The 25,555-nt window shown below is 46.2% G+C and overlaps 1 protein-coding gene across 1 annotated transcript in view; it reads left to right on the forward strand.

The window, feature by feature from the left end:
- Positions 1 to 6,383: 6,383 nt before the first annotated feature.
- Positions 6,384 to 25,555, forward strand: part of LOC144333642 (acyl-coenzyme A oxidase-like protein) — a 74,357-nt gene continuing 55,185 nt past the window's right edge. Inside the window, 3 exon segments of the mRNA XM_077958760.1 lie at positions 6,384 to 6,522; positions 7,712 to 7,825; positions 11,623 to 11,693. Of these exon segments, the coding sequence (XP_077814886.1) occupies positions 6,384 to 6,522; positions 7,712 to 7,825; positions 11,623 to 11,693 (324 nt within the window).

The raw sequence follows: 25,555 nt of genomic DNA on the forward strand, positions 1-25,555 counted from the left end.
GAGGCTCGGAGGGGTGAACAACTGCCTGGGGTCACACGCTAGTAAGCTGTGGCATTATGACTTTGCCCCGGGGCCAGCTAACCCTACAGCTTTCCCCAGACAGGCAGTGGAGCTCCTCAGTCCCATCCACTGCACCCCTTAAGGGGTTTCCTTCCCACAGATGAATCCCAGAGAATGGGAGTTCTGGTGTTCTTGAGTTTTTGGAAGTGTTTCTTTGTGTATTTATTTATAGTAAAGTTAGCATGTACTGCTTCCTATTACTCTTACTGGGTTTGCCTCTGAACGGTGTTTCTTTTTTTTTTTTTTTTTCTATTTCACAGAGTTTCTGTGAAGATTAAATGAAATAACATAGGTGGAAGCCCTAGGGCCGTATAGGGCAAAGGGAGCCAACATTCAGTGAGGGCTCAGCCTATCAGGCCCTGTGCAAAATATTAGGGACAGAGCAACTCTAATCTCCCACTAGGCAGTAAGGAACCACTGCCTTCTCGGAAACTGAGGCACAGAGAGGTTAATAAGTTTTCCAAGATCACATAGTTCAAAGAGGCAGAGGGAAGACTCAAATCCCAGCAGACTGCTACCATCTGTCCATGTTGCAGGGCTCCTAGTGCTTGTTGGAGCTGAATCTGGGAGCTCAGCATTTCTGAAGAAACAAAATAAAATAAAATAAAAAATAAGTTCTTCCCACTTTTTAAATGTGTTTTTGCTCTTTTGTTTCCCACTCTGTGATCCAAAAATTGTACGTTGTTTGATGGACTGCCCAGATCTGGTCTATAGCCCCTGTTCATTTAACTTCTAGTATCTAAGTACTTTCAAAATATGGTTACATTAATACTGAAATTGATGGGCAAAAGTAACACAAAAAGTAAAAAGAGAAATTATTTGCACCAAGTGTACTTACTGTATTTGTGAGTTTTCCACTGGGAACATGATGGAGAATAAGACCTTCTAAACGGTGAATAAAAATAAAAGTATAGCTCTTGATTTATCATAGACACTCTAGATATAGTTTTGTATTTAAAAATATTATTCCATACCACATATTGTAAAGTTAAACATGTTTGCATTAAACATAAATTTAAATGTAGGTTTTAAAGGACAACATGTTCTAATCTCACAAAACATTTAGCAAATAACCTTTGAGCTCACATGAGCCACCCACACAAAAACCAAAATGAACTACAGGAAAAAAAACATAGAAAAAGCAACTGTCTGTTGACAACCAGATTTTCTTTCAGCTCTTTGAGTTTTTCTTCTATAAATAATCTGTATGTTTCAAATGTGGCCATCTTCTTGAAAGGTGCCTCCTGGCATGGTCTCATTTCAGTGTGTCTTAAAAACAAGAATTAAATGCATAAATCATGAAAACTATTGAGTTTTTGGAGGGGAGATCTTTAAGATACATGCTCTTTAGATACCAAAAAGTGTCAAAATGAAGCATTAAGATGATGTATTATTTCTTCAATGCATCTGTTTATCTTTTGTGAAATCTCGAGTTTGATAAATCACCAGAGATAAAAACATCATTTTTAACCTATCAGAGATCCCAAGTGCCAGGAGGAAAAATAGTGCTTTGTCTCCTCTTTATGAATTTACCTCACTCTTTGCTTATGACTTATGAGATTTTATTTGCAGAGAAAACATAATGCTCTATTAACTTGAAAATGATGGCTTTTACTCAGAAACATGAGAACCAAAAAGAAAAAAAAAAAAGCAGCATTTATCCTCTGAGATACAATCGTTGTACAAGTTTTGATATCTACTTAAAGTAGCACAGAATGTTAGGGGGGGAAAATGATCACAAGGTAATTAAAAGTGAGGTTTTTCACCCGTATTTCACCTTTGTCTACTGACACATAGAATCTCAGCTCTGGCATATCAAGGCAGATATTGAATACTTTTGAATTTTTATATAACATTAGTGTGTGTAAAGATTGCTGGCACCTATCTCTTGAGATTCTTTTTTGCCCCTGAAAATCACTCAGAAGTTCTCCCTTCATTGGCCACCTGGAAAATAAAATAATCTCATAGATTTTTATAACTATGGTTGAAAATTCTTCTGTGTCCAGGAGTGCAGCAAAAAAGGACTTTGTAGTAGAGATGGCTTCTAACCAGTTCTTTCTGTGAGCTGGAAGATTAAAGTGCATGAATCATGCAAGTAGGTTAGTCTAGAAAACATAACATAGCAGAAAAAAATGGCTTTCAAAAATGTTCAAAACAGCTGTTTCTCAGTATGTAAACCAGCCTCTTGGTGCAGTGGATATTAGAGTTCCTTGCCTTGTGCATATTTTATCATTCTTCAATCCTGAGCAGTTTAAGACAAAATAAATTTTATGCAAAAATAAATTTTCAGACAAAATAAATTTTATTCCAGGCCATGGACATGCAGTTGAGTTTTTCTAGTAATTGTGCTATTTTAAGGAGACACCCAGGTTCTGCCCTAACACCAGAGGTGCCTAAGGTCCCAGCTGCTCAGGACCTGTGGCAGCTGTGAGCAGCTGAGCTCAGTTTGCTCTGTTCTTTCTTCTTGCAAGAAGCACACAGACCGCGTTGGTCCTATGGAATAGAATCACGATATTGCCTCAGACCGTAGGACCAATACAGCAGAAGGTCCTGAGAAGCTGCGGCTTGCTTCATCTCTCAACTGCTGCATGAAAAATCAACATTGAAACTATGGAGCTGCGCCTCCTGAATCTGGCATCTACTTAGTTACCCTTCGGAAACAATCCTGATGGGGAGCACCCTTCCTTCATTCCCTTATCCACCCTTCTCACCCCATATTTGTTGAAGGCCTGCTGTGGGCCAAGGACTGCATTATGCTCCGGGAATAAAAGGTCCAGTGTGAAACAGCCCCTGCTCCCAAGGAGCACTGGTCAGAACTGAGATGAGAGCCCCTAGACTAGGGGCCCTGAGAGAACACAGGAGAGACAGTAGCTGGGCACGGGGTGCAGAGTCCACGCGGCTCCCCACGAAGTTCCAGTGAGACAAGCAACATTTAAGAGTTTGCCTTTTGAAGGGCAGGTAGAATTTAGCTATCCAGAAGGTGGAAAGGACATTCTGAGCAAATGGAAGAACAAGGAGGGAGGCATGAAGTGCGTGGATGACTTGGGAAAGTGCTTGTGGCTTGGTGTGGTCAGGATGTAGGGCCAATGTGAGGGTGAACAGCAGGGTCCCATGGGGCCTGAGTGCCAAGGCCAGTAGCTGTCATTGTCAACTCCCACCGTCAGTGGGGAGTCTGGGGAAAAGCTTTGGGAAGATTTCTTCAGGTGTGGAGGTGAACAGCTCTGAGGACAGGAACTGAGAAGCAACAGCAGCAGGTCTACGTGGCGGGGGGCGGTTCTGGAAGCGTGAAGGCAGAGGAAGCTGAACAGCCTCCAGGTGGAGGGTGAGGTAGGAGGAAAGCCAAGGGTGACAAGGGAACGGCTGCTTCTGGGCACCAAGGTGGAGAGGAGAGAATTGGGTCCAACTCAGCTCGGACGTGTGGCGCATGCGTGACCTGGGGCGACACAGGCAGATGCCGAGACAGGCGTGTGGCAGAGAGGACTGCGGGGCCTCATAACATCCAGGTCCTGAGCCTGAGCACTATATTAAATGGGAGGGTAAATCCCTGCGGGGTGGAAAACAGGATAGATGCCACGCCTGAGGCAATTGCAGCCGCCCTATCCATTATCTTCCCAATTTAAGTGTGACACTGGAGTCCACAGTGTTTGTTTCCCAAAATGGGCTGACTCTTGTTCTGCTGATGGGACAGTGGTGGTGGTGGTTGTGGCCTCCAGCTGAGCGTTAGTGTCAAAGTTGTCCTTCCATGCAGGGGAAGGGGGATCTGCAGGTGGAGCAGAGCTGGGCCATGGGGAGGCTCACCCTGGCTGCTGGAGATGACACTGGGGAAAAGATGCGGTGACAGCGGCTGCTGCTTCTGGCTGCCCCCAGCTGTACACCTTGCTCTTGGCTAAGACTGCAGCAGGCCCCAGGAAGCAGCCTTTGGCCATGGTGAGCCAAGGCCATGTCAAATAGGGGAGAGCGTGCCACTGTCCATCCTGGGGAGGGCGTGCCACTGTCCATCCTGGGGAGGGCGTGCCACTGTCCATCCTGGGGAGGGCATCCGCCTGCACACAGGGAGTCCCTGGGCTCCAGAAAGGATCTAGATAAGCGGCGCCATCATCTCTTCCTGAGTGAATGGTGCATTTGCCCCAAGCTGAAAGGGCTCTGCCTTTCAGGAAAGCAGGTGACCACTGTGCTCTGTCTCCTGACTGTGCCTGAGCAAAAGACTACAGATTGTTCCCGTAGCAACCAGCAGAGAGCCCTAAGCAGCAGGATGAAAGTCTCGGGTGTACAATGCCCCCCATGTGGAGAGAGGGCCGCTGCTTTTCTCCCTGAGCCCAGAACACGGCAGACGGGTTGGGCTCCTTCAGGCCCCCCAGCCCCTTTGGGAACTGCTCACATCTAGGATTTGGCAACCAGTTCTCCATGTCTCGCTCCTATGGTTCAGTCTAGGATAAAGACTTCCAAGATGTCAGTCAGCCCCCATTACGTTCCCATCCCCGGGACTGGCCAAACTGGCATTTTGCCTACCTAGGGAAATACAGTCTTAGTATAGACTCACTTAGTTTATTTGCTTAGAAGGTTTTCAGTACCTCCTATTTGCCAGACTTAGGACTCAGATTATCAGAACAATGTGATGCTTTTCAATCCAGCAGAGGGAATAGGATGTGAACACAGGGGCCACACACACGTGGAGCAGGAGAGCCCGTGAGAGGTGCAGGCTCCGTGCAAAGCCACAGGCTCACACATGGTGTCACGGAAGATCCGTTGGTGCTGGGTCTTGAAACATACATAGGATCCCAAAGGTGGGGACGTGGCTGTGCAGGATGGGAAGAAGCCATAGAGTGGACAAAAGTGGAGGTGGCAGAATGAAGGACTTGAACAGGGAATGACAAGGGGCCTGCCTTGTCAGGAGGTAGGTGTTTGGGAGAAAGGCCAAGAAACAATATTGAGAGAATGAGCCTGGAAAAGTGGGCCAGGGTGGGTGGTGAGGTGTGCTGGATGCTACATCATGGAGCTTAGCCTCTGCTGGGCAGCAGTAGGTGGCCAAGGAAAGGAAGGAGTAGGAGAGTGACCATCACACCAGGACTCCCTGGAGGGAAAGTTTCCTAGCTTCAGGGGATGTAGTGCTTTGGAGAAAGAGACCCAGAGTGGAGCTGGATGGAGGATGGAGACCAAAACAAGTGGGTGTGACCAGCAAGCCAGAGGACAAAGATCTGCAAAGAGGTGATGGCAGTGGGGGTCAAAAGGAGGGTTGGCATTGGAGGAGCAGTGGCCTATTGCCATCCTGGAGGAGGCTGTCCCTTGGGAAGTGCTGAGATCCCAGTGTTTGGGGCAGAAAACATGTTGAGACTTAGTTATAGACCAAGAGCTTGTCTGCCAGAGAAGAGACGCATACTGGTTCCTGTGGGCTCCTAGATGTGGGGCCAGAGAAAAGGAGGGCCACACGTGTCATGCTCTGCCGCTCTCTGGAAAAGAGGTACTCTCTGACAGGGCAGGCTTGGTGACAGTGAGCATGGTCCTCACCCTCTCGTGGAGGTTCCCTGAGGGCCAGCTCCACACCCCCCACCATATCTCGATGTGCAGGAGACTGGTTGCACCATGACTGTTGGTTGCGAAGAAGTTAAAGGCCCCTGCCAACCCTCAGTGTTGATTCTGAAAATGAAGCCAGAGTTCTTTCTGCAAAATGAAGCCTTTTTGTTTCTCTCTCTCTCTCTTTCAACGTTTCTCTGTTGTGTTATGAAAAAGAGGTGGGTGGGGGACTTCAGAAGCTGTCTGGAGTGGCAGACAGCTCTGCACGATGATCTGAGAGTGCTGCAGTCACACACAGGTGGGAGGAGAGGGCTGAGGGACAGTGGCTGCAGTGTCCCACCTCATGGTGCAGTCAGTGGAGAAGGAGTCACTGATAAGGGGCCCCTGGCCAGGAGCCTCAGGTATGGGTGCTGGGGAGCTTGACCCTCAAGGCTCCCAAGGACAGGCTGGTGAGAAGACGTGGGGCCCTCTACTCCTGGTGCCAGGGAAGCCTCAGTGAGGGAGGTCGCTGCCTCTGGAGAAGGGTGCCTGGTTCCCAGCAATGCTCAGCCATCAAACTCCTCCAGGGGAACTGTCCATGGAGGGGTAGGTGTCAGCCCCCATATTTCTGCCATCCCTACGAGGAAGCTGGCTTCCTCATCTTCACTATAGGTATCTGAGATGAGAGCCATGTTCCCCTACCAGACTGAAGCTCAGCTGGTGCAATCTCCTCTTTCCAGGGACAGAGGGCTTGGATGCTGAAGAGGTCTGGGTGAACCTGGTATTTTAGTGCCAGGTCTTCCTTCCCTACCAGGAAGGAGCCTGTCCCTCCCATGCGGGGCCCAGGGCAGAATTACAAAGCAAGCTTACAACTTGCTGAAGAAAATCTCCTCTGCCCTACTGCCCTGAAAAATGTAGCTTTGTTCATCCAGAAGGCCAGATTTGAATTTAGAATGCCCAGGCTCCTAGCAGGTGTGTGAACTCTGCAGCATGGTGAGAAGCAGCTCCTTGGCCCACCTCTCTCTCATTGCTCCTCCAGCTGTACCCCACACTGTGCAGATCGTCTGGTCTAGGCATTCAAGTTCTGTCCACACACCTGCAATCAGCTGCCTCTTGGCTACCCCATGGGTCTAGAGTGGACACGGCAGTTGTGTGGCTCCCCAGCAGCAACACATCGCAGCAAAGAGGCTTAAGGTATTTAGGTCAGGAAATGAGAGTATTGGTCCCTGGATGAGTGGGTGCAGGTTCCAGGTGGGCAGTCCCCGTAGCCCCATGGGCAGGGCCCTCTAAAGCTTAGCCCCAGGGGCAGAGCCCCTGTTATCCAGGGCCCTGGCACAAAGATTGAGAGAGAAGCTGAGAGAACATTCTGAGACAGGATTTCTGAGCGCTGCAGCCCCAGGTGCAGGTTATAGGTCAGGGTCAAGTGTACCTGCTGACTTAGCGGCAGGTGCCCAAACTGACCAGCAATATTTCAAGAGCAAAATCAGTACAATGGTATTGTGGGTTTGCTTTGCTTCATCTTCCCCCTTATTTGAAACAGCATGTTATAATGAAATTTATTCCAGGTGCAACCATTTCCTTGAGTGTTAGGTATCTCCCATTTTGTAAGGTTCTACCTTACAGCAATGACTGCAGGGGATGAGGTCATTGTAGATAATTTTCTGCCGATCATTGCAGCAGATGCACAGAAGAGGAAACCTGTTTCATGCTGCTCCATATTTTTTTCTCCCAAATGACCATTGTTTACTTGAATCAGGTGTTTATTTCCCTATGCTTCCTCTCCTTGATCCCCAACCTCAGAGCTGCTTGTTATCTAAAAGTCTCTTGTTCTCCCTTCTTTTGTCACACAAAGGCGGAAAGGTCCAACCAAGGAGAACTTAACTCAGACAGGTGGAAGCCTCGGCCTCCCACTACTGACATGAATGGTACTGGAACACTTAAGAGCAGTTGAGACAATGCATGTTGAAGCAAGCAAGTGATTCCGCTGAGAGTCCCTTAGGGAGACTCATGCCCCCGTGAGACCTTGCATTTTGTTGGCACTGGTTTGGCTGCGTATCTTATTTTCATTAGGAAGTCAACCCCTTGAATCAGCAACAAAGGTAGAAGAAAGTAGATACGACAAATGCTTTCGTTTTAAGGGTTTTTTCCTCCTATTTAAAAGTTGGGGAGGAAGAAGGAGGGGTCATGAAATGTCAACTTGTCATGAGGCTTCTCTTGCAAGTTGTCAGTGAATCAGCTATCAGGGAAGTGGCCGCACAGACTGTTCTCATAGTGAGTGAGTTCTCATGAGATCTGATGGTTTTATAAGGGGCTTTTCCCCCTTTTGCTGAGCACTGCTTCCTGCTGGCATGTGAAGGACGTGTTTGCTTCCCCTTCTGCCATGATTGTAAGTTTCCTGAGGCCTCCCCAACCCTGCAGAACTGTGAGTCAGTTAAACCTCTTTCCTTTATAAATTACCCAGTCTCGGGTATGTCTTTATGAAAACCTAATGGTTTTCACCCCTTCTTCTCTTTTGGGATTTGGTAGAAATAAGAGTGGGGTGAGGGGAGAGAGAAACCTGCATTGGCATAGGAGCTTGTGTCACACTGACATCTAGGGTGGGAGGAAAAAACCGAGACATAGGTGCATGCTGCTTTTCTTGGGCCTCTGTTCTCAAGGTTGGTTTTTGTCATCTGTGTAGAAAGGGCTGTAGGCTGCTAGCCCAATAAAACTCAGCCAGCCCATGAAGGGAACTGGACTGCAGTGTGGCCTTGTGTTCCTATAAGTCCACTTCAGTCCAGTTCCACAAAACGGAGTCATGGCTGTGGGCATGCTGGACATCATGGGGACAGGACAGAGTCTGGGATAGGATGCAAGTTCATCTCCTGCACCCTATTCTGAAGCCAGGGCAGCCCAGACATCTAAACACTAGAGACTGATTGGGAAAGAAAAACCCCATGTGTCATGTGTCACATCAAGACATCAAACAGGGAACAGGGCAGACTTAGAGAAACCTTCGTACAGGAACCTGAGATGGAGTGCAGACTCACTGCCAGCACCGTTTCTTCACACACAGCCTCACACCTGCTCCAGCAAGTGGGCTCCGGGCTCCACACATCACTGATGAGGAAGCGAGGCTCAGCAAGGCTGTGTGACTTGTCTAAGGATGCGCAGCTGGAAGTGGCAGAGGGAAGGTTTAAGGTCAGGTCTGTCTGATGCCAAACCTGTGTTGAGACTACTCCCCATGCTGGCCCTGAAGAAGGGTGGCATATTAGCTCCTTCTCACACTGCTAATAAAGACATACCCAAGACTGGGTAATTTATAAAGGAAAGAGGTTTAATTGACTCACAGTTCTGCAAGGTTGGGGAGGCGTCAAGAAACTTACAATCATGGCAGAAGGGGAAGCAAACACATCCTTCTTCACATGGTGGCAGGAAGGAAAAGTGCCACACAAAAGGGGGAAATGCCCCTTATAAAACCATCAGATCTCATGAGAACTCACTATCATGAGAACAGGATGGAGGATAACCACCCCTATGGTCAATTACCTCCCACTGGGTCCCTTCCCACGACATGTGGAGATTATGGGAGCTACAATTCAAGATGAGATTTGAGTGGGGATACAACCAAACCATATCAGGTGGGATCTTGGACAACCTGAGGAGACAGGGAGGGAGCGCATGGCCCAAGATGGAACCCTGCATGAGTGAGAGTCAGGAGCCATCAGCGTGGTTTGTACGGGGAAGAGGGGCTAGGCCTGGCATGGTGAGGAGGAAGGCAGGCCATAGGCAAAGGGCTCCAGCAGGGCCAGGTTCAGAGTGGTGGCAGTGGTGGGCATGGAGGCTGGGAACGAGTGAGAATTTCTCCAGGAATCAAAGTGGCGGTGCTACTGTGGGAAAGGAGTGCATCCAAGGGACATCATCGTACAAGAGTCAGCAGGCATGGGGTCCTGAGGGAGAAATCAAAGAATCAGGCTCAGTGGCCTGGTGGCTGGAGGATGACAGTCCCACAGAAATGGGAAAAAGTTGGAAAGTGCTGGCTTGGTATGGAAGTCGACTGGCTTGGATTGGATGTACAGAATTCAAGGTAACTTGAAGTGGGTGCTATGTCTATGACAACGAGAAGTATCGTAGTGGAGTCCAGTGCACAGGCAGTGAGAAGTATGAACGCAGGGTCACCGCAGAGAAGAGAGAGCTATCGATGAGAATCCAGTACAGTAGCTCTCTAAGGAAGCAAGTGTTTCGATTTCCCTGACCTGCGCTAAGTAAGATTCTAAGTTACAGCATAAACCTTTACCACATAAAATAGCCACCTTAAAAAGGTGATCTAAAGAAAACCCACCACCTGAATTTGTAGATTATTCTTTAGCCATCCTCAGACAGTAGTCAGAGATCAATATGTTATCACACCAAATCAGGTCACAGCAAAAGTCCAAAACTAGGAACGGAGTTGGGGGAGAGAGGTCTTACCTCCAGGGTCCTTCCCAGGCAGGTGTATTCTGAATGAGTGAGAGCAAAAGCATTCGTGTAAACTCATCACAGCTTTGGCCCTTATCTCACTGTACAAGTTTCTGCTGAGCCCCTTTTATAGGCAAAGGTAATTTTAAAAAAAGATTAAATTGACGATTCTATATAATTAACACTGGCTTCAGCCAATTGAAGACTGGGTGGGTATATGCATTGGAGAGCGTGTGGAAGGCAACACTGATCTCTCTATGGATCCCAAGTATGTCTTGACTGGATAAGAGCAAAATTTAAACTTGGAAGAGATAATCAGCACCAGATACAATTGATAGCAGTCAAGATTGCATGGAGTAATTTAGTCAGAGGTGAAAGCAGTCTAAGGAATTCTAGTTTAGAGTAACATTGAAAACTACAAACAACCTACCCAGACAATATTTTCTTGATGAAAATTCATTATTGCTGATACAGTTCTCTTGAAAATATCTGTATTTGTAGACATGCCATCCAGGCCTGCTTGAGGTCAAATCGTTGGAATCAGACTGTCCCTCAGCCTTGAGGCTGAGTTTAGCTCTGCCCACCTTTGTGGGATCTTTGGGGGTTGGGATGGGACCGGAGGGCAATCAGTGGCTTTATTGGCTGGACGGGTGGGCTTGGTATATTCAACTGGAGGACTGAGTTTTGCGCTACTCAAAGACAAGAGGCAGAACTGTTCCCAGCAGAGAGCAATGAAGGGTCATAGTGGGTAAAGAGTGAATGCAGCTTTGAGTATAGCAATCAAAGGCTAATCTAGATGGGTTAACTTAGTAAAAGCCTTAATGCCCGTCAAATAAGTGGTTTTAAATCTGAGGGTGGTAGAGAATTGTGGGAGCATTTTCAAGCATGAAACAATATAGTCAACACAGCCTACAGGAGGGCAGTCTGTGGCTTAAACCAAAATAAACATTGGTGACCACATAAGTGAGCCTTTGATGAGAACCTGGCCATAAATATGAGAAGGGGAATGTAATTTGTGTAAATTTTCTAGATTAACATTTCTAGGGCTTTCATGGCCAATTTCATTGGATTATTAAAACTTTTTTTTTTTCGTAAACCTTCTTGGGTTTCTCTTCCCTATTCTCTTCGAGAAGGTTGGTTGGAGAAAGAGGACTTCATATATTTGGGGGCGTTTGTGGGGTTTCAGTCAACACTCGGGGCCATACACCAAGAGAAGAATTAAAGCCATGGAAATCATGATGGAAGATTGAGATTTTAAAAATTAGCACTGTCAGATTTACAAAGGCAGGTGGAGTCTTCTCAGTGAAGGTCCCAGGAAGCGGGGATAGAGTGTCATCTCTGGGGACAAGATGGCCCAAAAGGAAGCTGAACCCAGGACCTCCTGGCAGTTCAGGGAGGACCTTTGCTGATGGGAATGGCCTTGTACTCTACTGTAATGATTCTATCTGATGGAGTGGAGAAGTCCCTGTGTGGGGGCCCCTGCCCCATGCAGGGGACAGTTGGGGAGCTCTGCCATGTCACCAAGGAAGGACGGACAGCATGCTATTTATGTCTAACCACGGTGTCCTCCTTCATATCAGAAGGGCTCAGAGGTGGAAGTGAAGTCATTCACAATTTCCATTTCTTCCCTTCCAGTTACCTTAGAGCAGTTCTCCCTGGCAGTGAAGAGCTGTCCTGACCAAGAGGACCAGACTTTGTTAATGAAGGTAGGTTATCAGATAAAGAACTTATTTCCTAAAGGCTCAGAGCGTTTTTATTGCCCCGAGGAGAGTTTCATTTTTACAAGCGGGAGTAAATTTATCATCTCTGAATCGTGTGCTCCAGGGGGATAAGCTTGTCAGAGGCGAATTGGAGGGTTGCTGGTTAATGAGCACCACTGCTGCCTGCAGAGTGCGGGAAAGCGACAGGAGAGCGGGTGTCCACATGAGTGGGGAATCTATTTAACTCTCCAGAGGGCTCAGTTGGTTCTATTTAAACTTATCCGACAGAGTCTTGATGCTTTTTTTTTTTTTTAAGCAGATTTATGAGGCTTGGCCAAATTCCATAGCTCCTACTTTATTTTTAATTAAGACAAAGGATTCCATACGTTCCCAGTCTGCTGCTTCCTACTTTTGTCACCGTAATGAATGCTGCACAAACTAGACCGTTCATATTCACCACCAGAATGAGCATCTTATGTCATGGATTCCTTGCCCTTGAGTGGAAGACAAACTTCTTCCCCCCAGCCCCCCATGCCAAGTAACAATTGGTTTATTTCCTTCCAAATGACAGGAGCAGAGGCGTTTCCAAATGGTATAACCTACACTTAGGCTGCATCCCTAGGTGAGCCAAAAGTGTGGAAAATCCTGGCAAGCTGCCCACCTGGCTTTAATTAAAACTTTGTCTTTGAAGCAGAGAGCAGTAAACAGCAGCAGATCGCAAAGGTGCACACACACACTTTCCCACCACTGACTAAGACTCATGCTTTCACACAGAAACCCTGCAGACTGACCTTGAGACACAAATATTTCCATGATGTCACTTCAGTGCTGTACCACCAGGAAACCGCGTGCACCAGGAATTGCATTTCTTTACCTAAAAACCAGTTTCTTTACCAGGTGTCCTCTGACTTTAGAAATGGGTGGAAAAAAATAGGGTGTCACTCTGAGGGATTTTCAACTCATTTGCCTAAGATGTGATATTTTTGGTCTTCAAAAAAAAAAAAAAAGCTTTCAGTGATGTTAGTTTTATAATAAAGAAGTGTTGCCCATACCAAGTGTTGGGTTTGTCTGGGAACCCTGATTTGTCAGAGTTCTGGGCGTCTGATACACTGATTTAGAGTGATACAGATTCAGGCACATCGGCCTTTCTTGTTTTCCACGCTTAATTCTGTTTCCTGCTTTAAGTTCTGTTCTGCAAGGACCTTTCCTTTCAGATGCAGGCTGGCTTTCCGTGACCTTGAAGCAGCTTTTGGGCCCTGGATGCTCACCTCTTTGCTCTGCTCACCGGCCTCTGGTCTTTCTTCCCTCCACCCAGTGTTTTCTTCTACCATCTGCTTCTTCTTGTTTCTCTCTTATTCTTCCCCTACTGTCCATCCCTTCCCATTTTCAGGGGGTGAAATCCTGGGATCCCCTGGATGTTATGTGGGCATCTCAGAGGCATTTTGGGGTAGAGAGGGCAGCGACGGAGCCCAGCCCCAGAGACCACACCTCCAGGCCTGCTTCTAGTGGTCCTCATGGCCTCCCCGACTTGAGAGGCCACAGCCCCCTCTGAGTTTCTTCACATCTAGAGCGAGAGGTGAAAAGAGATGCTACCCAAAGGCCCCTCCTCCTCTCACCATTTCACCTTCTTGCTGACTTTCATGGTATTCTGGCTGGCTTCTGTAGCACATTCAGTTAGAAACTAACAGCTTGGGGGTGGGAGAGGAAGGCTAAGATGGCCTGAGGTTTCCTGGAATTTGCGTGACCTCCAGTGGCATTCAGTCCTTTGTGTCTTACCCGTTGGTTTCTGCCGATTGTGTGGCCTCAGCAACAGAGGATGATTTCTGTGGGTGTATTCTCATTATTTGCAAATATTTGAACAGGCATCATCAAAGAAAGAAGTTTCACTGAACAAAAAACGTGTGCTGAGTTCATATATACTGAAACTATTTTATGATTTTGTTCAGGAGATTGAGGTTTTCTAATGTCACATATCAGAAGGCACCATGTGGGTGTGACAACGGTATGCCGGGTTTTTGTAGATGTTATGTGAGAAAACCTATTCAGGGTGACAGTAGATTATTTTGACTACAGTCAGCCTGCAGGTGATTGTATGTGTGCTCTAGTGAGCTATCCACTTTGCAGGCTGTCTGAAATAAATTCACTTTTTTAAATTTGAGATGGAGTCTTTCTCTGTTTTCCAGGCTGGAGTGCAGTGGCGCGATCTCGGCTCCCTGCAAGTTCCGCCTTCCAGGTTCACGCCATTCTCCTGCCTCAGCCTCCTGAGTAGCTGGGACTACAGGGGCCCGCCACCACGCCCAGCTAATTTTTTGTATTTTTAGTAGAGACGGGGTTTCACCATGTTAGCCAGGATGGTCTCAATCTCCTGACCTCGTGATCTGCCTGCCTTGGCCTCCCAAAGTGCTGGGATTATGAGCGTGAGCCACAGCGCCCGGCCAATAATTGACATATTTAACTTAACCTCATGAAAACTTGTGGGAGGCAAAAAACGTAGATCTGGGCCAAATATGATTTTGTTTTGTTTTGTTTTGAGGCAGAGTCTCACTCTGTCGCCCAAGCTGGAGTGCAGTGGCTCAATCTCAACTCACTGCAACTTCCACCTCCTGGGTTCAAGAAATTCTTCTGTCTCAGCCTCCCCACTGATTGGGATTACAGGTGTCTGCCACCACACCTGGCTAATTTTTTGTATTTTTAATAGAGACGGGATTTCACCGTATTGGTCAGGCTGGTCTTGACTCCTGACCTCAAGTGTTCCACCCGCCACGGCCTCCCAAAGTGCTGGGATTATAGGCATGAGCCACTGCACCCAGCTGATATTTTTAAAAATTATATTTTGCATGCATTCCTACATTGTCATACGTTCCAATGTTGCATTCTACATTGTCAAAGGTCATTGAGACCTGAGGACAAATATTTAAAGGGGTACCATTAAAAATGCAGCTTGTATGGCAGGCATGGTCCATGATTGCCCCAGGCAGCCTAATTTTGACTCAAGTCCAAAGCCCCTCCCTCAATCACATAGCTCCATCTTCTCTAACCTGTGAAGATGCTCTATAGAGAGACTGCCAAGAAGATGCAAGAGATGAACTTACAGCTAAGTAGATGACTGAACCAAGGTCAGATCCCCCTGCAAAGACAAAAGCATTGAGATTTTGAAGATGGCACAAGCCAGAACCTTCATCTGACAACCAGGAAGAGCAGGAGGGACAGGAAAAGAAGTGACTAGCCACCACTGCATAGCTAGTCAGCCAGCAATAGAACTAGGACCAGAAAGCCAGGGTCCCCAGACTCTCATGCTGGGCTTCTTCCTGCGGGGCCCACTCAGACGAGCAAATTCATAGAAAAATCCACCACTCCACCCCTTCACCAACAGGAGAGCACACACAGGAGGTGTGACTGCAGTGGAAGCACGAGGGGTACTGTGGTAGCAGGCTTCTGGAGTCACTCTCAAGGCTCGTTAGTCACACTCTTGTTGCTGAGGATCCTGTAAGACAGGAGAAAGCCACTTTCTCTGTGACTCAGTTTCCCAGCTACCAAGCAGAGGTAGAAGCTGTTACTGGCTTAAGGTTTGTGCCCCACTGCAGACCCAAGAAGGGGCTAGGGAAACGGTACCCAAGGGTAAGGTAGCTGTTATCAGGAGTTGCCTCTCAGATTTCACTACAATTTGAACCACAGAACAATATTTAGATTCCATAAATTACTCATTTGATCCTGTTCGCGTTTGATCTCCATACCTACCTGTTTCTTCACTGATTCTTAGTCCTATTTGCCAGTTAATCTCTTTGGTCCCTCTCGGTCACTACCTTGGAGAGCCCATTTGCCCTTGGCTCCACCTGCAGTCCCCTGTGACTCCAGGTGTCACCTGAGCTCACGTTCAAGCAAGCTCAGCAAGTCTAAACCCCACCAGTATGTGTCCTCCCATCCCACCATCTAGGAACTGTGGGGTAGTCTAGGATGCTTCCCTGCCCTGGAGCTGCCACAGAAGCTTCCATGTGTCTGTTCATCCTCTGCAGCCTCTTTCAGGGTCCTCCATCTCCCCCTGTCTCAGCAAAGAGTACTTGGACCTGACCCCTTAAGGACAAGTTTCTATCCCCACTCTGCCAGCAACTGGAGTGTAACCTTGGGCAGGTCACTTTTATCTCTTTTAGCCTAATGTCCTCTTCCAGTAAGAGAGGAGGTAAATTAGACCACCCCAAAGACCCTTCTAGCATCACACTCTGCGAGGTCCTGAGTGAAAATTATCAACAAGGCTGCAGTTCTAAATATGCTTGAGAATGAACCAACCTGGCCTTCTACCACTCATCTCTTTCCTCTAGGCACTGCCAAGTGAACTTTCTTGGGGCCCCACGTCCCACATGTCACTCTGGATGCATTTCTAGCCTAATTCCTTCTCATCTTTGGAATAGGGTAATCATAAAACTTATCATCCAAACATGGATTTTGTGTGTGTGTGAGTAAAAGGGGCACCATTAAAAATAGAACTTGGATGGCGGGCATAGTCCATGACTGTCCCAGGCAAACCAGGGCATTGGGTCAGCCTAGTTTTGAATCAAGGCCAAAGCCTCTCCCTCAATGACATGGTTTGACTTTGCCTAGCAGGCCTCTTTCTCAGTGCTTGGTCCAGACCCTCTCTGTCCCCTACAGGATTGTCCCCTCTTAAAAATCAGAGCCTCTGTTTAGTGTAGAAGTTGGCAGGAAGACAGATCTCTTGGTGACAGTCTGTGCTCGCACCATCATTTACTGAATGTAAATGATCACACCTCCTCATTTTGTTCCTGCACACCTGGGAGTTTCTTACACATCTGGCAGCAGCTGCCTCCAATTTGGGTGGGAGATAACAGCCCCAGCCAGGGGCCTAGATGGGACTAAAACGTCCTGAAGCCATCGCCTGCAGAGCCTCCCTGCCTCCCTCGGAAAAGCTGGAAAATATTTACATAGAATGGTCGGAGGAAAGTGGCCCTTGCTGGTAAATGCTTCTGACCAGGTCAGGAGACAAGAGCTAGTATTGAAGGAGCTTTGGCTGATGGGTTCTACCTGGAACAAGACAGTAGAACAAGGGTTGGCTCAGAGCAAGCCTTGCCAGCTCTAGTGATGTTGAGTGAGTGCCTGGAACATTCCCCATGCTACAGTCCCAGCTGTGGCCTGGCTCGGTCACCCTGCCAAAGGCACCTGGCTAGAAGCACCATGGGAGGCTCAAGGCAGGCCTGTCTGTAGGTGGATCTGATATCTACCACATTTACAGCATCAAACAGTAGTAAAACCAAGCTGCTTGTAGGAAAATAAAGCTTGGCTTATTTATAGCACTGGCTTGAATCTCTGCTCCTAAGTTGCAACCTTTGGCAGGGCTGTCACACACCAGCAGCAACCATGCTCCCTATTGTTCTAGGTGGAGGGCTGGCTGAAGTGGGCAGGCTGTCTGGTGGTGCAGCAGATGATACCTTGATCTGAGCAGACATGTAGAACAGTTTTCATAGCTGCTGTCTACCCAGTGGGACGTGCAGGGGCTCATCAGGGTTGATGGGCACAGCTGCCAAGAGCTGCAGCCCAGGTACAGCAAACCTGCGGAGACAGCTCCCCAGCAAGGCTCCACGGATGGGAGGTGTGGGGGCTGAATGCTGCTGGAAGCTTCCTTAGGATTTCTAACCAGTCAAGTATGAATGCTGCCCCCAAATACATAGAGAAGCCTGGGAGCGTGTGGAAGGAGGGACGCTAGGCCTCCCTCCACGTCCCCTGCCACCATGGTCTGGCCAGATGCAACCCTTTCTCTGTCTAATTACATTTTAAGAAATCAGACACATTTGAATCCTCCTTGAAACCAAAGATCTCCAAGAGACCAACATGACTCAACCCTTCAGTCCTCTACGCTTACTGAATACAACTTCTTCCCAGGTGAAGGCATTTTCTCCTAGCCTGATGGAATCTTGTCCAGAATGAGGGTTTTCACGAGGAAAACAATGCCTTTCCCTCAGTTTGGGAATGACTGTGCATGGAGGAGAAAGGAAATTTTCCACATGACCGCTCCACTGCTTCACCTCCCCGCAGAAGGTTTAGAAGCGCCCCAGCAAGCTGGTTGTCTAGTGTTTCTTAAATTGTCATTGTCACAAAGATTCTTTCTGCTTCACTTCTCCCAAAGTTCTCCTCCTCACCCACCCCCTTCCTTGGTCCAAGGCATAGTAATTGAGCCATTCGGTATCCAGCATGAGGACTGGTCCTGCAGGACCGGGCAAGTGCCTTTGTCTGCCTTTGTGCTCGGAGAAGGCCTTCACGCCTTTGTCTCATAAGGTGCTCGCCACGGCAACCCAAGTGTCTAAGCAGGGCATTTGCAGGGGACTGTCCCCACCTCACAGGCGGCTAGCAGCAGCAGTTTGAGCCTGTTAAGTGGGTGAGGTGGGGTTTTTCCCTCTTTCCTGCATTCTAACTGCTTTTTCTTCCTTTTCTCAACCTTCGTAGGTGGTAGCTAGTTTAAGCACCAAACCTAGCCGCCAATAATTAACTACACACACCTTCCATCACACGCTGTGCACACCATGATGTCCTTCCTTCTGCAGGTGGCCCTTGTCATGCCCAAGGACCTCATCTTGGCCCCGTGCCATTGAGAGAGTCCTAGGCTCTGACCAGCAAGGGTTTCCCTCTGCCTCTCAAGCAGAGGCACTCAGGGGCTGCCTGTTGTGGCCACACACCCTATGCATGCACCACATGTACCCACATCACCACTCAATCATCTGGGGCTGGGCATGGGGTTGGGCCTCCACATGGAAGAAAAGGGATTCTTTCCTGGGGTATGACTGCATTTCCAAACCCAGTCCAGGATGAATAGTGTCAGTCCTTGCTCTGAATTCCCATAACACAGGTGATAAAGAGTGGCAGAGTTCCCATAACACAGGCAATAAAGAGTGGCAAATAAAGAGTTGTGGGTGGGCTGTGGTTTGGAATCCAGCCCTGGCCCATTCTACCTTTCCCTCCACCTTCTCTTCTCCTTGCAATCTAGAGCCACACAGAAAGAAGTAAGAGTGTGGCTGGCAGTGTTCCCAAAATAAGTTGTTCAACAAATGTTTACTGAGTCCCTATTGTGTGTCAGGTAGTGTTTTTCTAATACCTGGCTCACTTGAAGAGTATATTCTAATGTTTTTATATTTAATAAGGAAAAAAATTTGGAGGCTAAGGCAGGAGAGTTGTTTGAGCTCAGAAGTTCAAGGTGGCAGTGAGCTATGTTTATGCCATTGCCCTCCAGCCTGTGTGACGGAGCAAGACCCCAACTCTAAAAATAATTTAAAAAAAAAAAGTTGGGAGAAGAACTACTGGTGACATAGAAATCAGGTTTCAGACCTACACTTCCAGCAACAATGGTTTTCTCTCATTCCTATGCCACTGAGACCTGGGACACCTCACTCTCTTCTCTCCTAGAGGTCCTCTGCAAGTGCCAAGCCTATGTCAAGTATTCTGCAAAGCTCAGCTCAAACCAACCCCCCAAAATATCGGTAACAATTATCCCTCCCAATGAAGCTTCAATTTTGGAAAGGGATCTTTGAGGCATAGGACTAACTTTTTAACTCAAATATATATATATATATATATATATTTTAGGCCGGGTGCAGTGGCTCTCACCTGTAATCCCAGCACTTTGGGAGGCCGAGGTGGGCAGATCCCGAGATCAGGAGACAGAGACCATCCTGGCTAACATGGTGAAACCCCGTCTCTACTAAAAATACAAAAAATTAGCCGGGTGTGGTGGCACATGCCTGTAGTCCCAGCTACTCGGGAGGCTGAGGCAGGAGAATTGCTTGAACCCAGGAGGCAGAGGTTGCAGTGAGCTGAGATCGCACCACTGCACTCCAGCCTGGGCAACAGAGCGAGACTGTCTCAAAAAAAAAAAAAAAATTATTGTAGTATGCCAGGCTCCATAATAAGTCAGCAGAAGGGTCATTTTGGTGGCTGTCTGGACACAGCTGGCATGGTCCCTCTTCAGAAACATTTAAGAGTGTCTACTATGTATCCAGCACTGTGCTAGGCACTGAGGTTGCAAATATCCATAAAATGTGACCCTCACCCTCAGATAACTCCCTGACAAATAGGTGAGACAGACACGTCAGCACCTTGGAATGGGCTACGTGCTGACAGGGAAGGGATTTGGGAAGCTAGTGGGGCACTCAGTTGGGTACTCAACTCAACCTGGGTTTAGGGAAGACTCCCCTGAGGAGGTGACATTTGAGCTAAGTCCCCATGTCTCTGCAGGAAATTAAATTTAACTAACTGTGTGGGTTCCACTGTGCATACTGGTGGTGTCGATGTGACACGTTGTGTTCTGAGTTTTCCATTTATAGAGTGTTTCAGGTGCACTGATGCATGCCTTGAGAGCTGACTGCCAAAATAAGGGCCCCAGACAGCTGCCTTCCCAGGGGAGGGGTATCCAGAAGCTTCCATTCTTGCTGTGCACATTTCCCCAGCTGACCTATAGCTGTCTTGAAATTATAGCATTCAATATTCCTTCCTTGGCTTGGAAGACTTTACGGGTCTTCCAGTAGTTAATGTCAAAGTTAGGTGTCTCTGGGAGGGAATGCAGCAGAAGCCATCACCAGCTAATAGTTGCTCTAGAATTGTTCTGAAAGCATGGTGTCCAGGCCAGGGCCCAGGAGTAGAGAGGGAGAGGGGTGGTAGGGGATTAGGACTGGGAAGGCAGAGGGGCTCCCTCTCTTGCCACAAACAGATCTGCTCTGCTGTCTGTGCATTTACACTTCACCTAGCTCCCCCACAAACTTCTGCTATCAGGAGAAATGGGTCAATGTATTTCCAATCCAAATGCCATCAGAAGCAAGCTCTACATGTGCCCGGTCGCCTAAGAGGAGCATAGGAGTGCACAGATGGCAGCAGTATATGAGGACATTACACCTGCTCTGCTCCTTGATACTTCATTGTCAAGCATCTAAATAAATATCTAAGTGGAGAACCAGCTAGGAAGCACAAATCCTGGTGTTCAGAAAAGCAGTGAGCTGCCCAGGCGTGGAGGGTGCAACACTTTGGGGATGCCTACCCATGCGAGTCTAGCACAGGGCTTGCGGGTAGGGTGTTCCTTCTTGAATGATCTGTTCCCCATTTCCTCTGTGCACAGCTCTGGGGGCAAATTTCATTTCAGACTGCTTTAGAAGACAGGACAGCAGGAGAGGAAGTCACTAGAGACAAAAGAAAATTAGAAGGATTTGGTAGAAGTCATATACAGGAAACTGAGAGCAAAATTTGGCCCTCGGAGACTAAAGTTAGCGGGAGGAGAGAACAGGGCTTGGCCAAGACTTACCACTTCAACATTTAAATAGAGATCAAGATGCTAAAGTTCCCAGGAGACATCTCTTTTGTGACTTGCCAAGAGCATGGAGAAATTCCATCAGGGAGCTTCTGAGATATGGATCCAGACTAGCAGACATTAACAGAATTACCAGGTGTCTAGGGGGATCCCAGACTTTTCAGCACCCAGTGAGGGGGATGTAAACACTAAAGTTATATGGGAAGTCACGCTGGATGGATTGACGAAGGCAGCAAAGCCTAGCAGTCACACTGAGGCAGCTCCCTGCCCACAACCAACCACATTTGCACCCTGATTAAAAACTGGAAATGTTAAGAGACTTGAAGATTTCTGCTCTCTGCACCTGCTTAACTATTCCTCTTGCCCTTACTAAATTTTAGCTGCTTTCTTTTTGGCTAATTTCACAATGTTCAAAAGTCTATTGGAAAAAAAGAAACCCACAAAGCACCATAGATAAAAACTTTGAGATGGGGAAAAAGAAAAATAGTGGTTTGATCTGCTCCCTTCCTCTCCCAGAACCTAGGAAAATGCCTGGTCCACAAGAGGCAAGGAAGGGAAGGATAAAAAAAGGAAGGAGGAAATTAGTTCTGGATGAAATGTCAGAAAAATGGCCGCCAAGAAGGCCCCAGTCAACCAGTCACTTCCTCTTCTTAGGTCTGCTGATGGAATGTTTTCATCTTTGGGAAAATCTTTCCACCTTTATCTCTTCTAGAACTGTAAAATCGACAGGATAAGCCAGGGCAGTGGCTCATGCCTGTAATCCCAGCACTTTGGGAGGCTGAGGCAGAAGGATCACTTGAGGCCAGGAGTTCAAGACCAGCCTGGGCCACATAGATCTCTACAAAAAATTCTAAAAACTAAATTAGCCAGGCAAGGTGGTACATGCCTGTAGTTCTAGTTATTCAGGAGGTTGAGGCTGGAGAATCACCTGAACCTAGAAATTTGAGGTTACATTAAGGTATGACTGAACCACTGTACTCTAGCCTGGGCAAATACAGCAAGACTCCGTCTCTGTAAAATAATAATAATAGTAAAAAACTGGGGGTGGGATGGGAACAAGGCAACTTGGTGTGTTCCTGAAACCCTTGCCTGATGGAAAGGACAGCGAATAACAGCCTATTGATAATTGATTAATGTGTAACATTTTAAAAGTACACAAAACATAACATTCAATATCAGGATTAAGATTTATTATGTAAGTGAGACAAACCTCCTGTTAAAAGTGAAAGGCTCTCAGATTGGATGAAAGATAATACCCAACCATACAATATATATTTCAAAAATGCACATTTTTCCCAGGAAGATGAATACTCATCCCTATTCCTTCTGCTAAGTCCAACTAAAAACAGTGGAAATTACATTTCGAACAAACATAAAAGACTCTGAAAGGTAAGAACTAGAAAGTAGACCAAGCTAGGAACCTCAGGACCCAGTGAATGACACAGCAGGAACCCCCTGAATTTTGTTTGTGCCTCATACATTCCAGAGTTAGAGCTGAAGAAGCTGGCAACCTGGAAAAAGTTAATGCACACAAAGGAGAAAAAGAGAGAGAGAGAGAGAGAGAAGAAGGGGTAGAAGAAGAAGGAGGAGGAGGAGGAGAAGGAAGAGGAGGAGAAAAAGGAAGAGGAGAAGAAGAAGAGGAGGTAGATGAGGAGGAGGATAAGGAGGAGAGGAGGAGAAAAATGAGGAGAAGAAAGAAGAGGAGAAAGAGAAGAAGGAGAAGGAGAAAGAGAAGAAGGAGAAGGAGGAAGAGAAGAAGGAGAAGGAGGAAGAGGGGAAGGGGTAGGGGAAGCAGAAGGCTCCTCTAGCCAGGCAGCACAGAAAAATCTGTGGCTCCACCTTCACCCATGCCAGGAAAGGCCCAGTGGGGAGTGCAGACTCCACACTCATGAAGCTATAATGAGTCTATGCAACCTCATCACTACAGTTGTGTCAGAGGAGGCCTAGTCGGGAGCTGGGGTTTTCATCTCCACTTGGCAGTAACGAGGCCTCCCTTCCCCTCCTGCCTCACTACAGTGTCACTGGAGACCACCTGGTGAGCCTGGACTTCTTCCTCCCCCCAGCAATAATAGGTCAGTCTGCCCCCTCCCCACTGTGGTGGTGTCAGAGAAGGCGAAATGGGGAGAGTCAAGACTTTAACCACTGGCTCCAATAGTATTGAGGCCACCCCCTGGTAGTGTCCATGGAGACCATGTGTGGAGCAGAAATTAGGCACCTCTACCCTTCCCAACCAGAGTGGAATCAGCAGGGGCCTAGTGGGAGCCAGCACCCCACCCCAACAGCAATGAGGAGCATCTCCTAACCTTGGTGGTTGCAGTGTGTCACCCTCCCCTGATAGTGCAGCATCACAGGATGATACCTAAGACAAGGTTTAAATAAGATCCAGAGTTTCATCACCATAGAATACCAAAATGCATAGTTTTCAGTCAAAAATCACTCACAATACCAAGAACCAGGAAAACATCAAACTGAATGAAAAAAGCCATCAATAGACACTAACATCAAGATGACAGTGATGTTAAAACTATCTGGAAAAGGTTTTAAAGCAGTCATTATAAAAATGCTTCAGTGAGTAATAGTGAACATACTTGAAACAAATGAAACAGTAAAAATATCACCAATAAAATAATCTCAGCAAAGAAATGGGAAACATAAACAACCAAATGGGAATGTTAGAACTGAAAAATGTAACAGCTGAGATAAGAATCTCAGTAGGTGGGCTCAACAGCAGAATGGAGAGAACAGAGGAAAGAATAAGTGAACTGGAAGATACAATAGAAATGACTGAATCTGAACAACAGAAAGAAGATGGAGTGAAAAACAAAGAGAGCAGAGCTCAGGGACCTGTGGCACTATAACGAAAACTAAATTTATATCATTTGGGGTTCCAGGAAAAGATAAAAAAAGAAGATGGAGTTAAAAAATACTCAAAGAAATAATAATTGAAAAATCCCCCAATTTGACAAAACACATAAACCTATAGATTCAAGAAGCTGAATGACCAATAGGATACATCAAAGAAATTCACACCAAGACACATCATAATTAAAGTTCTGAAAACTAAAGATGAAGAAAGTCTTAAAAGCAATGAGAGAAACAATATCTTATCTCTAAGAGAAAACCAATTCAAATGACAGCAAATTTCTCATCAGAAACCATAGAGGTCAGAAGGAAGTGATACAACATTTTTAAAGTGTTAGAAAAAAAGGAACTGTCAACCAGAAACCTATGTCCAGTACAAATATCCTTTAGGAATTAGGAGGAAATCAAGCTATCCTCAGATTAGCTTGATTACCAAAATAAGTACACTAACGAAGTGGAAAGAAGTTCTTTAAACAGAAGGGACATGATGAAAGAAGGAATCAAGAAACATCAGGAAAGAAGAAAGAATTCGGTAAACAAAGATAGTAAATTCAATTGGCTTTCCTTCTCCTTTTGAATTTTCTCAATTATGTTGGATAATTGAAGTGAAAATTATAACACTGATGTGATTCTAAATAGATGTAGAGAAAACATTTTAGACTATTATAAACAAGGGAGGGCAATAGGATGTAAAGGATGGTCAACTTTCCACACTTCACTCAAACTGTTGATGCATGTAGACCATGAAAAGTTATATATACAAAATGTAATACCTGGAGTAACTACTAAAAAACTACTCATGGAGATGCACCCCAAAACACCATGTATAAACCAAAATAAAACTCTAAAAAATGCCCAAGTCATGCACAGTAAGCCAAGGAAGAAAAAACATAAATGAAAAAACAAGGAGAACAAACAGAAAACAAGAAATACAAGGACAGTCTTAAACTTAGTATATTAATAATTATATTAATTTTGAATAATTTAAAGGCAAAAATTTAAAGATAGAGATGGTCAGAGTGGATTAAAAAAACATGAACCAATTATATGCTATGTATAGGGTGATATAGATAGGTTGAAAGCAAAAGGGTCAAAAATAACACATCATGCAAACATTAATTAAAAGATAGCAAGAGTGGCTATATTAATATCAGATAAAGTGACATCAGAGCAAAGAAAATAATTGAGACAGAGAAAGACATTCTACATTAACAAAAGTGTCAATCCACCAAGAAGATATGGCTATGCTAAAGGTATGCACCAAACATGAGAGCTACAAAATATGTGACATGAAAACTGACACAAGTAAAAAGAGAAACAGACAAATCTACAATTTCAGTTAGAGACTTCAACACTCCTCTCTCAACAATTGACAGAACAACTAGACAGAAAATCAAAACACATAAAAATACTTAACACCATTAACATATAGGATCTATGGACATTTATGGAACACTTTACCCAGCAACAGCAGAATGCATTATTTTCAAGTGCCCAAGAACATAAACCAAGATGGACTATAACATGGAACATAAAGCAAACCTCAAAAAATTTAAAAACCTCAAAAGAAATAAAAATACATTGAACAGAATGAAAATGAAAATACAACACGTCAAATTGGTGGAACATAGCCAAAACAGTGCTGAGAGGGAAACTCACAGCTTATTTTAAGAAACGGAAAAGTTTCAAACCAGTGACCTAAGCTCCCACC

This window comes from Macaca mulatta, chromosome 13 (assembly GCF_049350105.2).
Source record: "Macaca mulatta isolate MMU2019108-1 chromosome 13, T2T-MMU8v2.0, whole genome shotgun sequence".
NCBI classification, from domain to species: Eukaryota; Metazoa; Chordata; class Mammalia; order Primates; family Cercopithecidae; genus Macaca; species Macaca mulatta.